Genomic DNA, 18019 nt, shown 5'->3' with positions numbered 1-18019 from the left:
CACGAGGAGTGTATTATGTATAATCTTTAAATCTTGTGGTCCATTGTTATAATGCTGCTAGCATCAAACCTATATATCTCACCAACTTTATGTTGACATTTTAAAGCATGTTATTCTCAGGTACGAATAAAGTCTTCCGCTGTGCATTTGCTCATATTAAGGATATTACTTGGAGTCGATTATCGCAATGGGACCAGATGTTGATGATTTCGTCCAGGTGAATAAGGACGGGTTGTTACATATATATATATATATATATATATATATATATATATATATATATATATATATATATATATATATATATATATATATATATATATATATATATATAAAGTATACATATATAATTCTTCAGGAAGAATGAGTCAATACATCTTAACTCATTATTACTAATATTCCTTGATATCTATGGTGTTGCTGTCTTCAGTAGTTTCGGAGTTTGCGGAGCTTGTGATGCTGCTGGTGCTTTCAGTGGTTGTGGTTTTGGTGATGTTGGCGGTATTGCTGGTACTGGTGGTGCTGGTTATGCTGCTGATGCTTGTAGAATTCGCACCATATTCTCCAGATCCACCACTCGAGCGCGAAGCTCGTTGACTTCTTCTACTATTCCGGGATGATTGGCGATTGGAACAAGGGGATGAATAAGATCTAGAATCTTCGATATGATATAATCGTGACGGGATACCCTGGAAATAAGAGAGAAAATGGTGTTTCGGACTGGTTCGCCGGTAAGCGCTTCAGGTTCTTCACCAAGAGGTGAATTCGGTTGGTGGAAGGGACCACCTTCTTCTTGTCTCCATTGATTAAGTCGACTACCAACCCATCCCCAATTCATCTAAAATAGATGATGGCTGATTGGTTCGTTTGTTCCGGTTACGCTGCCATTGGAGCTCGAGGAGTTCGAGGAATCCATATTATGTGTTTGGAATAAGGTTTGATATGAGATGGGTGTTGGATACTGAATGATATATTCGTTTCCATGATTACATATATATAGCAAAAGATTTCCGTAATTTACAGAGAAAATTTAGGAAAAGTGGCAGACAAAGTTTACTGGGATAGATATGATAAGATATGAATTTGTCTATACATCATCTATGCGATTAAAGACTTTCAATTCGTAATGGCCTATTCAGGTCTAGGGGCTTGAGCTATAGGATCCTTTAAATCGGTAATCCAAACCCTTCCATTCTAGAGTTACGTAGATGCCATCCGTCAAGAAAATTCAAAAATAACGAGAAAGCAAAGATTTTGAAAGTAATGAATATGAATAGTAGAGATTTCACGAATCATGGTTAACATTTCATGTAATACATATGTAATACACAAAACCATGATAGATAACAAAGGAATGTCGAGAATTTCAGAAATCATGGTGTCGCATTTAAATGTGGTGGCGGAATTGTATAGTACTTAGGAGAGTGAGCAGAGTTCTTAGATTCACTTGGCATTATAAGGAAGATTAAAGAATTTAATAAGTAAAGTTTCTAAGGTATAATGTAGCATTTAACAAGTAAAGGCAACAATTAAAGGCACTATGGTCAAGGAAAGTTGTAGTCCTACATTGCTAATGTACCTAATTGTATAAGGCACACATAAAATGCAATCCTGGTTCTCTACAAAAACCTGCTCTGATACCAATCTGTCACACCCCCAAATAGGGCCTGGGGTATTTGTGACTAATTATATCAAATCACAGTTGTATAAACGAGAACGACTCTATATGAGACGTTTTATTGAGTTTTGCAGCGGAAGATAAATAGATTACATTGTATTTAGAACATTAAATGTCTTTAATTGATATGATATGTAATGAAGACTCCAAGCATAGCAAGCAATCATCATCAAAGCAGCAGATATACAGCGGAAGCAATATTTAAGTACATGAGAATAAACATGCTTTAAAAAGTCAACACGAGGTTGAGTGAGTTCATAGGTTTATCATAAATCAATAGTTCAGTATAGCATTAGACCACAAGATTTGAGTTTAAAGTTGATTGATACCAAATATATCAATCGAAAGAGTTGCTGTTTGTAATCTAGCTACTAGACAAAAGTTACCCCGTGACACTTGTTATTCATGTCGTTGAATCATTATTATGTAGCCAAAGACCAACGGTCAACTGGCTAGAGACGTCACTCTCAGTAGCGCTACTCACAATAACTAAGTTTATATCTTATACCTCAGCAATTAACGATATTACGGTGGGGATTTAGCATGCCAAAGCACTTATATAGCATAAAAGATTGAGTACTTGTGTCTAAACGTAAAACAGTTATAAAAGTTGCGCATGTATTCTCAGCCCAAATATATATATATATATATATATATATATATATATATATATATATATATATATATATATATATATATATATATATATATATATATATATATATATATATATATATATATATATATATATATATATATATATAAAGGGAGCAGATGAACTCACGATACGATATGATAGTTCGTAGTAAATAGGCATATGTTGGCACTGCAAAAGTGCAGAGTTGGCCTCCGATTCACGAACCTATATTCAATTATATATATTAAAACATATACTTTTAATTGAACCAATATATATATTATTATTAATGATATAGTTTGTATATTAATAAACTATATATTTCATTATCTTATTAAATATATTCATTTTATATATTTTAATAAATAAGATATTAATATAGTTTAATTATGTGTATTAAGTATATTGTTATATGAATATCATTTGTTAGTTAAATTAATGAAAATATTAAGATAAGGGTAATAATACTATTAGATTTAATAATAATAATAATAATAATGAAATTTTTATATAATATGATAATTTTAATAACACTTATAATGTTAATAATAATGATACTACTAATAATATTCTTAATAATAATACTAGTTTTAATAAAATGATAGATTTAAAAATTAATGATATTTCTAGTATTAATGATAACAGTAATAATAATGATCTTAATAATAACTACAAAAATAACCATTTTGTTACTAATGATAATAATAATAGTTTTAATAATAATAATAATACTATTAATGATAATTATACTTATTTTAAATTTTTGATAACAATACTTAGTAATGATAATAATATTAGTAATAACAATAACTACTAGTAACAATAATAATAATAATAATAATAATAATAATAATAATAATAATAATAATAATAATAATAATAATAATAATAATAATAATAATAATTAGAAAGCTACCTTATAAGCCTAAAAAAAAATTTCACGAACCAGGTTCGAAGCCGAGACCTCTCGTACAAACATAACCTCATTAACCATCCGTCTGTCTCTCTTTTTCTTTTATTATACAAATTTATTATCTAAATAACTCGTTTTTGTTTTTCTGTTTTAATCTTCTTCTTCTTCCATAATTCGAATGACCAGAAACAGAAACAATTGATTTAGTTAGGTAAAACAGAAAAATAAAATAACCTGCTGTTCGAAGAAAAGAATAAAAAAAATAAAGAACTCAATACTTGATATCAAATTTAAGGATGTTTTAGGCCATAATTTCTAAATGAAACAAGTTCTAAATCCCTCCTATAAACTTTGTGAACCCTTAATTTCAACAGAAACATCAAGACAAAAATGAATTTCGCGAAGAACAAATTTGTTGACTTTTTACTTTAAAGGTTTGACTCGAAAATTCGAATTCGATAATGGACATTGGATCTTGAAACTTTGCAGATAGTTTAAACAAAAGAATCATAACACGACTACATTATTAGATTTTGAAGAATGATTCGAATTGTAGATTTTGATAAAAAAAAAATACGCGTACAGAGGTATACGGCTTTATTTTCTGTTTTTCTTTTTGATTTGTGAATTAAATTTGTATCAGGGAGTTATATAGAGTTTAAGTGAGATTAAAATAATCTCAATGATTAAATTGTTAGATAAAGATGGTGAAGGTCGATTCACTTCATGATCAGAAAGCAAAAAATAAAATAAAAAAAATAAACTGAATATGATGCACGATTTGATTTTGGTTGTATCTGACTTGATCAATTTTGTTGTATAGCTTGCACGATCAGATAAAAAAATTTAAAAGCAATATTGACCTAATTTAGGTATTAGGTTCAAATTCTTTTTTTATAAGTATATTAATAATTAATAAATATAATAATAATAATAATAATAATAATAATATTAATAATAATAATAATAAAAATAAATATTAATAATAAGTATAACAATAATAATAATAATAATAATAATAATAATAATAATAATAATAATATTAATAACACTAACAATCATGATAATATTATTATGTTAATTATATTTGTGATATTAGTAATAATATTTAACATTACGAGTGAAAATAATATTTTATATAATAGTATTATAACAAATTATATTGATCAAGTTTCCTTATAATAATAATATTACTAATACTGATATTAACATTAATATTAATAATAATAATAAAAGTAATAATATAACAGCTATATTATCTTGTATATTTTACATATTTAACTATAACAATTAAATCATATTTGAATTTATATTTCAAATTATTATATGTATATACACATATTTATTTTCAATTATTTGTTCGTGAATCATCGAGATCAAAATAAAGATTAACTTTAAATTTGATTGGAAATTTTTCGAGTTGTCACAGCGGGTTTGTGCTAAAACCACCCCCATAATCAATACTTTGGTTTAATGACATTTTTAATCATTTAGTTCGGTTGATAACGGTTTGGTTAAGTCGGTTAAATTGATTAATAACTAAATATAAAATGATTAATTTGATTAACCACTTACAGACAAAAAAATCATGATTTGTTCTAGTACTTCAATTAAAATTAATATTTAATATACGTGTACGTGTTTTTCTCATATTTATAACTCAAAATAATAGCATAATTTCACATTGAGTTTATAAACTACTGAAATTTCTTCAAATAATCCATCCAATAGTTATCGAAGAAATTTTCTTTCAGTGACGTATTTTCTTTTGGTATTGTGTCTACAAAATAAAAGGATTGATTTACACCAATAAAACTACTAATATAATAAATAATATGATAGTATGAGAGGTTAATGCAATCTATTTAAGAAGAATTGAATTTCTAGCAATCTAAAATTATTTCACAATTTAAAAGATAAGGTCAAATTGTCATAAATCATAACATTTCAAGTGCGGAGTGCGGTTAAAATGGTACGGTATTGGTTACCTTCATAACCAACCCATAAATTTTGGTAAATTCACAAGTGTTAACCTAATCTGCAGTTTTATTTCTGGTTTGGACAATTCGGTTTAGTTATGTCGGTCAATATAATTATGGTTCGGTTAATTCGGTTATTTGCTCACCACTAAGGATTATGTTTGGAATTCGATTGGAATTATAAGAAGTCACTCGTTGACCACAACCTAACCAGGAGCAAAAGAAAATTATGCAACAAATGGGCTTTTGTAAGACTGTTTCTAACCGTGGCGGTGACATCAAAGTCAAATAATATACTTTTTGATGATGTGGCAATGTCAAGAGATGGATTTAAATAAAGGGGAGTATCAAATTTGAGGGTTAAATTTGTAAATGGGTGATGTGGTATAATATTATTGGTAGTTGGGTATAATATATGGTGAAATCTGATTGGCAGCAAAATATTTGAAACCACTTTACTGATCCGTCAACTTTTCGACTGACGCCCGGGGCGTCAACTTTTGACGCCGCGTTAGGGGCGTCAAGGGCGCAAACAACTTGCCAACTGGGATGACTTAGGAAAAGTGACGCTCGGTTAGGATCACTCTAATGGGCCTAATATTTGGGAATCCAAAATAAATAGGGTTATGCTGGACCGGTGATTCAAGATTTTGTGGTAGAAAATTAAACGTTGGGTTGGTTTGGAGGATTTGCGTGACCTTGAGTCATGGTTGGAATGGATTGAATGGTTTGCCTCTCGGCAAGCTACGCCGGCTTCGAAAAACCAAATTGTATGTTAAAGGCTACATTTCTTTGGCATAATTGGAGATATCACAACGACGTCTTACTCGGTTCTCACTCGTTGAAGAAAGCCACATTTTATTTGATTTTATATGTTATTTTTCCTTTATTTGGAATTGTAATAGAGAAAAATTATTTAACCGTTGAAATGATTGGTTATTGAAACCGTTGTAATTTCTTTATTTTTCTCCCTAGCAACTTGCTAGTAAGGTTTTATCAATAAAACTCTATTTGCTGGTAAAAATCAATATAAGAAACTGCGATATATTTGATTATGATCTTTTATTACTGTTTCCATGATTAAAGCATAGAGGTATAACCGTATAATTATTTCTTATTAAAATTTTTACCGTTAAAATCATCATAATTTTTACTCTTCTACCTCTTTGAGTTCTTTTTTTAACAGTAGTTTGAGATCACTCAAGGGGGGTCTAAACCACATATGTGTTTATCTCTCGCAGTTGAATAACCCGCCTCCAACTGCTGTCCATGAGGAAACCCGGTTCAGTCCGAGGTCATGGATGGTAAAACTCCCCATCCCCCACTGTCCCCGCAACGCGATGTGCAGAAGGCACCCTTAAATGAAATTCAAAAGTTAAAGGGCAACCTTGTATGAAACGTTGTACCTCACTGGTCGAACTCCGGCACCCCCCAAAATTCGAACTCCGGCACCCCCCAAAATTCGAACTCCTGCACCCTATGGAAGCTACAACAAAATGTTTAGAGAGAGTTTTTTTGATAAAATCTTTCTCCTTTTTTTTTTAAATATAATTCCTAATTAATCTAATCTACGTAAATACTCCCCCCGTCCCACTATAAGTGTTCACATTTGACTTTTAAAGTCTTTCTTCATCAACTTTAACCGTAAATATTTTTATTTGTGTTATACTACATTATTTGTTGAAAACTATATATATATATATATATATATATATATATATATATATATATATATATATATATATATATATATATATATATATATATATATATATATATATATATGTGGAAACCGCGTTTAAAACCAAATGTATTCATATAAATTTTATCAAATATTATATAACACAGATAAAGATATTTACGGTCAAATTTGATAAAGAAAGACTTTCAAAGTCAAATGTGGACACTTATAGTGGGACGGAGGAAGTATTAATTATATAGCTCTGAAGAAATCTCAAAAAAAAAAAAAAAAAAAAAAAATTGGGATCGGAGTTCCTAATGTTGAAATAAAAGGATCAGAACCGTTTTCAGCTCATCATTTCCCGTAAAGGGTTTACCAGCGTTGACCGAGAGAAGCCTAACGGCTATTTTCCTTTTTTTTAGTGAAAAGTATATTCCTTAAAAGTAACAAATCTCCATTCCAATAAAGGAATTAGCTGTTACATTGTTTGCTTTATAAATAGCTTAGCTTCTCATTGTAAAAATACAATTCAGCTTGTATAAACTTAATCATTAATGCAAACGATCAAATTCTTGCAAAATATCATGGTATCAGAGCTAACGGTGTAGATCCGTGATCTTTACACTCGTTTTTTGCTTCTAATCATTTACCATTAAGGGCTGCCATGTCTTTCGACGGTAACCCTGTTAATTCAAGCTCAACAGATAGCACCCAAAACCCACAAAATAATGATTTATCAAGTCAGCTTGCTGACTTTCTTAAAAATCAGCCTTCAAACTCAACCAAAACTGTCAGATAGCTTAAAAATTAATTTAAATTTATCAAGTCAGAACTATGCACTTTGGTCCAGGATGATCAAGGTGGCTATAGGAGGAAAATCAAAAAACCTCCTTAAACACCTTACATCAAGTCCACCAGAAAGTGAAGATCCAGGCTTTGAAAAATGGGAACAAGATGATCTTGTTATCTTTTCATGGCTTATCCAGAATATAGAGCCTAACCTCTCATGCAACTTGACTGAGTTTCCCACAGCCAAGGCTTTGTGGGATGCCCTAGTCACCACTTACAGCAGTGGCAAAGACAAGCTTCAAAATTTTGATCTTCATGTTAAAGCAAACGATATGAAGCAACTTAACATGTCACTCTCTGATTTATGGATCACGATGCAGGGAATTTGGGGAGAAATAGATCGAAGAGATCCTAATCCCATGAAATGCTCCACTGACATCGTGACCTATAATCGAATTAGAGCTGAGCAAAAACTGTTTCAATTTTTAAATGCTCTTGATCAAAAGTATGACACAATTAAAAGAGAATTACTAAGATTGGAGCCCTTACCAACAGAAGAAGAAGCATATGCAGCTGTTAGAAAAGAAATTGCTCACCGGACGATTTTAGGTCAATCCAACACAACTGGTCAAAGCCAAAGCCATGGAATTGGTGTCGGATTAGCAGCCGCCAGCAAAACCGAGGGTTTAGGGTTAGCTGCAAAATCCAACTGGCATCCACCTCACAAAATTGACAAATCCAAACTAAAGTGTTCAAGATGTGGAAAATCAAAACACACCATTGAACAATGTTTTGAGATTAAAGGTTACCCAGAATGGTGGACGAAACCAGGCAGAGGCAAAGCATCAACGGCGGCAGCGATCGATGAAACCACCACCACCACCGGTCAAGGATTCGGCGGTATTGCTACCACCTCGAAACCCGCGGGTAACAAACTTAAACCTTTCTCCTCTTTTCTTGATAATAGGGTTTGTGAAACAATAAAGTTGAATGGGGAAGAGAAACAAGGGAACCAGTCACATAGGGTAGAGAACCGAATGGAACAAATAAATGGGGAAAAGGAATTCGTGAACCAACCATCTAGGGTAGGTAACCAAATAAATAAAGTAGATGGGAAAGATCAACTTGTGGACCAGATACAGATATATGGAAAATATAAACAAATAAATAGAATAAATAAGGGAAAAGATATGGGTGGGGAAATCTATAGTAAAAAGGCTAAAATACATGTGCCTAATGGGAAGATCACTAAGGGAAATGGGTGTGAAACTAATTATTTTCAGCAGATTAAAAAGCCCACTAAGGGTGAAAGTTGGGCTGCTTGTAAATCCACAAATGATTCTATAAAAAGTGTAAGTAGGCCAGCCCGTTTAAAATTACATAACGTAAATAAATTTAAACCCAAGTCTATTATTCCGTGCCAAAATGCGTATTCTGCCTTAGCCAAAATAAAAATTGATGTTGAAAATCCTCCTAAAACAAACGTTGTGTCGAATAATTTAAAAACTGCGTCATGGATTTTTGATTGCGGGGCAACGGACACAATGACGTTTGATGAAAAAGATATTATTTTTAAAACTAAACCAAGGAAAAATAGAGTACACACGGCAAACGGTGAAATTGTTCAAGTAAAAAGCAGTGGTACTATCGAAATCTCACCAACTATTAAATTACCTAATTGTCTATATATTCCAGCTTTATCTCATAAGCTGTTATCGGTAAGCCATGTTACAAAAGAGTTAAACTGTAAAGTCCTGATGTATCCGACTTTCTGCGTCTTGCATGACATTCGGACAAGACTGTTGATTGGACGTGGCACTGAAAAGGGGGGGTTATACTATGTTGACGAGGTTTCTCAACAAGGTATCGTGTCACTTGCTCACGGAACACCTACGAGGGAAGCCTGGTTATGGCATAGAAGATTGGGTCATCCGTCAGCCGGATATTTACATTCCTTATTTCCTAGTTTGTTTCTATCAAATGTTGTTTTAAATTGTGAAACGTGTATTTTGGCCAAAAACCACCGTAGTACATTTAAACCTAGTAATACTAGAAAAGATGTACCTTTTGCTCTAATTCATTCTGATGTTTGGGGCTCAGCTCCGGTTATTGGGGGGAAGAATCTGCGATATTTTATCCTTTTTATTGATGATCACACAAGAATGACATGGATTTATTTCTTAACACACAAATCAGAAGTTTTTGAGAAATTCTCTCACTTTTATAAAATGGTTCAAACTCAATTTAATAAAAATAATCAAATTTTACGATCTGATAATGGGGGAGAATTTGTCAATTCCTCCATGAAACTTTTTTGCGAGCAAAATGGGATTATCCACCAAACTTCTTGTGCTCATACTCCCGAACAAAATGGAGTAGTTGAACGCAAAAACAGATTACTTTTAGAAATGACAAGAGCCTTATTAATTGAATCTAAAGTTCCGAAGAGTTTTTGGTCTGAAGCTCTCGCTTCCGCAACATATCTTATTAATCGGTTACCGACTAAAATTTTGGGCACAAAAACACCTAGAGATACTTTGTCTCAATTCCACACTCTACCAACCTCATTGAACATTGAACCACGGATATTCGGTTGTTCTGTGTTTGTTCACATTCCAAAGACTGAACATACCAAACTTGACCCGTGTACTGAAAAGTGTGTTATGGTGGGTTATGGCATAAATCAAAAAGGGTATCGGTGTTACAGTCCTAGAAAACGTCATGTCTTCACTACAATGAACTGCAACTTTATAGAAACCGAATACTTTTATAATACCCAACTCACGAGTGAGGGGGAGAAAGAAGATAATGACACTCTCAGTTGGATAACCTGGATACCCAAGTCTGACAACATCCAAACACCAACACCAACAACACCCAATCTTGATACCAATCTTGACTCTCAACCTCTAAATTCCGATACAAATCTTGATCCCGAATCACCAAACATTGATCCCGAGTCATCAAACATTGAACCAACTGAAACCTCCTCAAATAATGAACATCAAAGTCAAGAAGAACAAAATGACTTAAACTCCGATGAAACCACTGAACGTTATGTCCTACCTCAAAGAGTCAATACCGATGAAACCACTGAACGTTATGTCCTACCTCAAAGAGTCAATAGAGGTGTCCCACCAAAAAGGTACTCCCCAGAAAAAGAAGCGCAAAGATCTAGATATCCTATAGCTAATATAGCACAAGGAAATCTGTCAAAAGAAGCTCATCAGTTTAATTCCGCAATTTACTCTGAAAACATTCCAACTTCCGTTGAACAAGCTCTAAAATCAAAAAACTGGAAAGAAGCAATGGAAGTTGAAATGAAAGCCTTGAATGATAATAACACGTGGGAAAAATGTGTTGTGCCCCAAGGAAAAAAACCAGTGGGATGTCGATGGGTATTTACGATAAAACATAAACCAGATGGTACTATTGAAAGATACAAAGCTCGACTGGTTGCGAAAGGGTACACTCAGAAATATGGAATCGATTATTCTGAAACCTTCTCACCAGTTGCAAAGATTGATACCATTAGAGTTCTATTTTCTATCGCTGCAAATGAAGATTGGCCACTTCACCAATTTGATGTGAAGAATGCTTTTCTACATGGCGAATTAAAGGAAGAAGTCTATATGGAAGCACCTCCGGGATTTACTGACAACTTCAAAAACAAGGAAGTTTGTCGACTTAAAAAGGCGTTATATGAGTTAAAACAATCCCCACGGGCTTAGTTTGGGAGATTTACTTTATTTATGAAAAAATATGATTTCAAACAAAGTAACTCAGATCATACTCTCTTTTTTAAACGAAAAGGAAATGTAATTACATGCTTAATCATTTATGTTGATGATATGATAATAACAGGAAATGATAAAGAGAAAATTTCTAACTTAAAAATAAACTTATTTAAAGAATTTGAAATGAAAGACTTGGGCAGACTTAAATATTTTTTGGGGATTGAGGTATTACGATCCCAACAAGGAATATTTATCTGTCAAAAAAAGTATGTTCTTGATTTTCTTGCAGAAACAGGTATGATTGATTACAAACTAGCTGATACTCCAATAATTCCAAACCAGAAGCTATATATGGAAGATGAAGCTGATCTTGCTGATAAAGGGCAATACCAAAGGATGGTGGGAAAACTCATCTATCTTGCTCATACTCGACCTGATATAGCACATGCAGTTGGAGTTGTGAGTCAATTCATGCATCAACCACATGTTCACCATATGGAAGCTGTAATCAGAATCATCCGATATTTAAAGAAGACAACGGATCATGGAGTTGTTTTTAAAAGACATGGACACCTAAAGACTCAGATATATACAAATGCGAGCTGTGCTGGAGAAAAAGGGGATAGAAGATCTACATCTGAATTCTTCACTCTTGTCGGAGGAAATCTAGTTTCATGGAAAAGTAAGAAACAAAAGGTTGTATCACTCTCAAGTGCCGAGTCAGAATTTAGAGGAATAGCAAAAGGAGTAGTTGAAGCCTTGTGGATCAAGAAGTTGTTGACGGAGATTGGCTTTCCACCAGAAGAAGCTATCCAAATTATCTGCGATAATGAAGCAGCTATCGCCATCTCAGAAAATCCAGTTCAACATGATCGAACAAAACATGTTGAAGTGGATAGACACTTTATCAGAGAAAAGTTGGATGCAGAAATAATTTATTTACCATATATAAGATCAGAAGACCAATTGGCCGACATTCTCACCAAATCTGTCAACGGAAGACTCTTCAGCGAAGTTCTTGGCAAGTTGAATATTGGAAACCCCACTATTCAACTTGAGGGGGAGTGTTGAAATAAAAGGATCAGATTTTCAGCTCATCATTTCCCGTAAAGGGTTTATCAGCGTTGACCAGAGTTGACCGAGAGAAGCCTAACGGCTATTTTCCTTTTTTAGTCAAAAGTATATTCCTTAAAAGTAACAAAGCTCCATTCCAATAAAAGAATTAGCTGTTACATTGTTTGCTTTATAAATAGCTTAGCTTCTCATTGTAAAAATACAATTCAGCTTGTATAAACTTAATCATTAATGCAAACGATCAAATTCTTGCAAAATATCACCTAATTCATAGTATCATTAAGCGAACATTATCCCAACCTCTTTGTTATCCTTTTAATATTGGGTTTGCTTATACGAAAATAATATTGAATTCCTAGATTAGATTTGGTGGAAATGAATCAAGAAAATTGTTCAGCCAATAATCGTCATCTTCATCATCAAGTCCTTCATCTCCGTGTCCTTGGCTAGTGCACTGATCCTCAATTGCCTTCTCAATTTCATCATTCCTAGCAAACCTTCCACGTATACGAGGCCTACTATCTGCCAATGTTTTCCTGCAAATATACTGCATAACATTTGTTGTTTGGTAGTAGTAAGAATATGTTTACATTAATGACAAGACAATAGTTCCTTTTTTATTTTTTGCTCTGGCTAGAAAATGAATGTAAATGAGGTTACCTTGATTTTCTTGGTGAAATTGCGTTGGGTTTTCTTGTTTCGATATCGTTCGATTCTTTCCTTTTTCTCATCAGGCGAGTATCGACAAGCTTTATTCATGCTTTCAATAATACTGTTACTTTCACTCGATAATGGGCTTTCTGAACGACGATAGTGGTTTTCAACCATATTTGCAACCTATAAAGCCAAATTCGATTATATTAAAAAGTACGCTCTATTACATTAACAAGAAGCATAGATCATCTTATGTGTATTTTCGCTTACTTGACTTAGCTTGACCTAGTTAATTCAGAAGTTAGAGTATCGCTTTTAATCTTTTATATGACTAGTGTTATTGGCTCAAATTCAATAGGAGGTAAAATTGAATGAAAGCCCCTATGTGACATAGTAACATAAAGATTCAACTCAATGATCATAGAAATTGAATAAATCAGTCACTTTTTTTTTTTTACTTTTTTTTGTCAAGTCCTAGTGATTGAGACTTGACTAATCAAATGTTATGGATAATACTGTAATTGTTTATAATAGTATTGGGGTACATCTACATGATAAAGAGAAACACATGGTTGGCAATGACATTGGTGAACCAATATTATAGATGTGCTTTTGGAAATAATAATTAATATATCAAAATAATAACCTATACGAAAAATATAAATATATAAGTTATGGATTAGTATAAAACTTTCTTTCTCAAAACATATATATAATCTTGGTCACGAATGATTGGTTGACTATTAGTATCGTACGATATGTAATAGTTTTATCTAGAAACAAGTTTTATCTAGAAACGATGTTACGTTTGACTTTTAATTTACACTTATTTAGCCTACTTTTTGCAAAATCGTTTGTTACGGTCCCCATCCCACACCGTGGGTTGTCACATGACAAACATCCCACACCACCTTTTTGAGTTACAAACGGTGGCTTTAAACTGTGGGTGGGGCGTGCATGGCAAAGTCACGATGAAGCTCATAGTCGTGAGTTAATTTGGTCCAAAATTTTTTGTAACAAAATCATTTATATTGTTTTATTACTTAACTCCTAATTAATAATTATATTTTATCAGCTTATCACGGCACTCTCAACCAACACCAAAACTATCATAATTTCACAATTTCAACTCACACCCTACGTCATCAAGAAAAAAAAACCTAACCACACCATCAACCAACCACACCACAATAACAAATAGTCTAGGAAAAAGTTTATATTTTTTTTTTTTTAAAGAAAAACAAAAACTTTATAACCAATAATACATAATAATACATATATGCTCATAATTAAATTAGCTCTCAATTCAATAATGTTAGGCACATATCTTACTCACTCGATGCATGTTATAGAGTAGGGCTAGCTAAAACCTCATCTTCTACTTTTGATAGCAAAATGCCCCACTAATTACCAACTAATTAAGGTACATGCCATTGCTCTAGCTAGCCTATTTGAAACAACAATGTCTTTAAAATTATGAATACTTTTAAGAATCAGGAAAATAGATTAAAACCTGCATATCTCCTGCACTGAAAACCTTCCTCATGGTAGTGCAACTACTCCCTTCCGAGTCCAACAACTCAGGAGGGGACAAAACGGGACGAATATACAAATCGTTATTATGGAACTCAGGAGCAAATGAATGACTACTTTCACTCTTTTGAATCATTAAATGTGGGCTCGCGGTATTATAACTCAGTGAATCGTATCCTCCACTACTTGTTGCATACGCCGAGTCTAACTCGTACGTTGGAATGGTCAAGGGGGACGAGGCCAAGAAGTAATCAGCGGTGGCGTGCGATGGAGTTAACGGTGTCACCATTCCTTGCATTGCAAGTAACTCCGATGAGAAGTTATACGTGTTATTGTTGTTAGAGTGTCCGTACATCATATTTGGAGTATTAAGTTGCAGTTTGAAAGAAAAGGGAAGTGTGTTTTGTGTATAGTTGTCACAAAATATGCCACACGCCCACACCTCTTTTTTATAAGCTCAAGAGTGACGTCAAACATGACATCATATATAGTTGACTTCTTTATGATTTATATATCCAGTTTGACTAGTAAAAATTGTGGCGTATTATTGAGCATTTAGAATTGATGAATTGAAATAATATGTTTTCCTTGATAAGTATTGTTAACTTCAGTTGACCTTTTCTGACGTTTACGTTTCTTATGACCTTTAAGTAAAATCTATATCACGAAAATCATAATGGTTTCCGATATTGTTACAATAAATAGTAAGTTTGATGATAAGTTTACTGTGTACAATAATAGGTTGATATATATATATAGTGGAGTAGGAGTACATTATAAGATTCAATCCCGCTTGTTTAGTTATATGTATAAATGGTTATGGAAAACTTGTAATTATTTCATGCTAAGAGCATTCTCTGTTGGGGTTGATCGGATCTTCGGACCGATGTTCTAGTGCATCATTGACTTTCAAGAATCGATTTAGTCGAACAGGATCGTATAGATCGGATTAGATTGATGCCTAGAGTCGTTTATTCGACTTGTGAGTTTTGAGATCAGTTTGGTAGAGAGAAAACACGCATATAACCTAAAGGGGTGATTAACCCTAAATTATGAAGTGTAAGCTCCTTATACTTGATGTGGGCTTTAGTCACTCGACGGGCCGACTGTCAGTCGACAAACCCCGTCTATCGATCGACAGTCTCATCTGACTTTTAGCTTTATTTGTTGATTTGAACTCGGGCCTTTTATGCACCAACATTCTCAAGTATGACACTGTTCTTTACACTGCTACATCAACGTCAAATCATCATTTCCTTCTCATTTCTTTTCACAAACCCATCACATGATTTCACTCCCAACCATCACACACTTCTTTAATTAATAAATAAAAACATAGTATAACTTTGAATGCAAAATGTAAAACATAATTTTGCAACTGGTCTGTAATGAAAATTCTTGAAATAGATGAAATGGAGGACGAGTGCATACTACTGGCGGAGGTTTGGCGGCTTGGTGCCAATGGTGTGTTCAAATTGACGAGCATTTGCGGAAAAAAGACACTCCCATTGAGAGTGCTCTAATATGAAGCATCTTTCTAGAGAAGGTAGGTGTAAGTCCTTCAATAAGGAATCATCACCAAATCCACACAAGCGGACTTTGCATATATAACTTAATTGGTGTACAGTTTAATCATGAAATTTATGACTTTGTTCTAGTCCCACAAACGTAAGTACCCACAAGAGAGACTACATATATAGGACGTTTCGTTTCTTGGTTGGTTAATAACTAGAACAACATTGTGGGAACCAATCAGACACTACAACGTATTTCTACGTCTAGCTACCCCGTATTTTCTTCCTCTTTCTGGTGTGTTAAGGTGATAACGATTAATAATTCGCACAAATGTTGGTGACTTGTGTCGAGTAATCAACAGTACGTAATGAAATATATATCTAGACATCAAAAATGTAATTAGGGGTGTGCTCCATTTGATTTCAAACCGAATATAGAATCTAATCCAAAAAAAAAAAAAAAATCAAACCGAATTTTTTAAACGGTTTTCGGATCGATCGAAATCGAAACCGAATTCGTAATTCGGTTTTTGGTTTTGAAAATTTTAGATTTGGTTAACCGAATTAAAAAACCGAATTTAAATTAATAACATATTAAAACATATTTATAATTATAATATTTATATATTTATATATTTGTATTATATTTGATGTATTATTACATTTTTATTAAACAATAACATGTTATATATCTTGTATACTTAGATTAATTTTACAACCGTTATTCCTAATTTATATGTAAGTTTATGTTAGAATTTTATTTTTAGTGATTTTCGGTTTTAATCAAAACCAAACCGAAATCAAATTCGGTTTTCGGTTTGGTTTTGGTTATGGTTTTAATATTTAAATTTGGTTTCGGTTTGGTTTTCGATTTTGATTTGATTTTATAAATTTCAAAACCGAAAAAAACGAACCGAATAAACCGAAAAATGGATCCGATGAACACCCCAAAATGCAATGACTTTTATGGACTTATGGTTATCATTTTGTGGTGCGTATCATTGTTGCCTTTACTACTGATGTTTGATGAATTGTCACCACCCGCTTTTTAAGATCGTGACTATTATTACTTTAAACATTACAGCAGGGTTACGAAATTAGAGTTTCTTACATTTCGATCATATTGACGGAAGTCTTAAATTATTAACATTCTTTTTTTTTTCTTTTTTTTTTGGGAACTGCAAAACATAATACAAATAAATAAGGTTTTGGAGATGCGGGGGATCGAACCCCGTGCCTCTCGCATGCAAAGCGAGCGCTCTACCATTTGAGCTACATCCCCTTTAATAATTCGAAATCCATATTATGTACCATAACCAAGTAACCACCAGCGTAACTACTATATGCACACATTATCTTCTCAAATTTTCTAACTCATGTCTTATTATTATACCCTTTAATCCATGAACTTGAATACTATTTTCACTTCTCAATATTACCCACTACAAGATATATGGTCATATGTAACGATCTTTGAGTGACGATTTATTATTTTGTAATAATACTATTTAGTTACCATTAAAAAAGTCTTTACTAAATTTTGGTCACTATACGATATTAGTGACCAAACAAATGGTCACTATAGTGACCAATTTTACTAATGTGGTCTCTATAATAATATTATGTGATGGATCTATAGTGACGAGAAAATGACCAGCCTATTTTGGATAATAACTCGATTTAATGACTAATTTAAGGTTATTAATGATCAATGGCTCTCGTCATTAAAGCTCAATTTTCTTTTAGTGTCTGTTACAATGTTGTCGGGCTATCTGATCCAATCAACCGCGTAAGCTCTTGCACACTAATGCGCCTACTATTCCAACGACT

General features: G+C 32.8%; 1 protein-coding gene and 1 non-coding gene across 2 annotated transcripts; both read right to left on the bottom strand.

Annotated features, from left to right (window-relative positions):
- Positions 1-7163: 7163 nt before the first annotated feature.
- Positions 7164-15061, bottom strand: LOC139873555 (uncharacterized). Its single transcript, XM_071861477.1, has 4 exons — positions 14656-15061; positions 13149-13325; positions 12752-13035; positions 7164-7202 (listed from the first exon to the last, which is right to left on the bottom strand). The coding sequence occupies exons 1-3, from the start codon at positions 15031-15033 to the stop codon at positions 12844-12846; spliced, it is 747 nt and encodes a 248-aa protein (XP_071717578.1). The 5' UTR covers positions 15034-15061; the 3' UTR covers positions 7164-7202; positions 12752-12843.
- A 2337-nt stretch (positions 15062-17398) lies between these two features.
- Positions 17399-17471, bottom strand: TRNAA-UGC (transfer RNA alanine (anticodon UGC)). Its single transcript has one exon. It is a non-coding gene; the product is annotated as a tRNA-Ala (tRNA).
- Positions 17472-18019: the final 548 nt, after the last annotated feature.

This window comes from Rutidosis leptorrhynchoides, chromosome 10, assembly GCF_046630445.1.
Source record: "Rutidosis leptorrhynchoides isolate AG116_Rl617_1_P2 chromosome 10, CSIRO_AGI_Rlap_v1, whole genome shotgun sequence".
NCBI lineage: Eukaryota > Viridiplantae > Streptophyta > Magnoliopsida > Asterales > Asteraceae > Rutidosis > Rutidosis leptorrhynchoides.
Note: the sequence above shows the minus strand (reverse complement) of the source record. Positions and strands in the feature narration are given on the sequence as shown.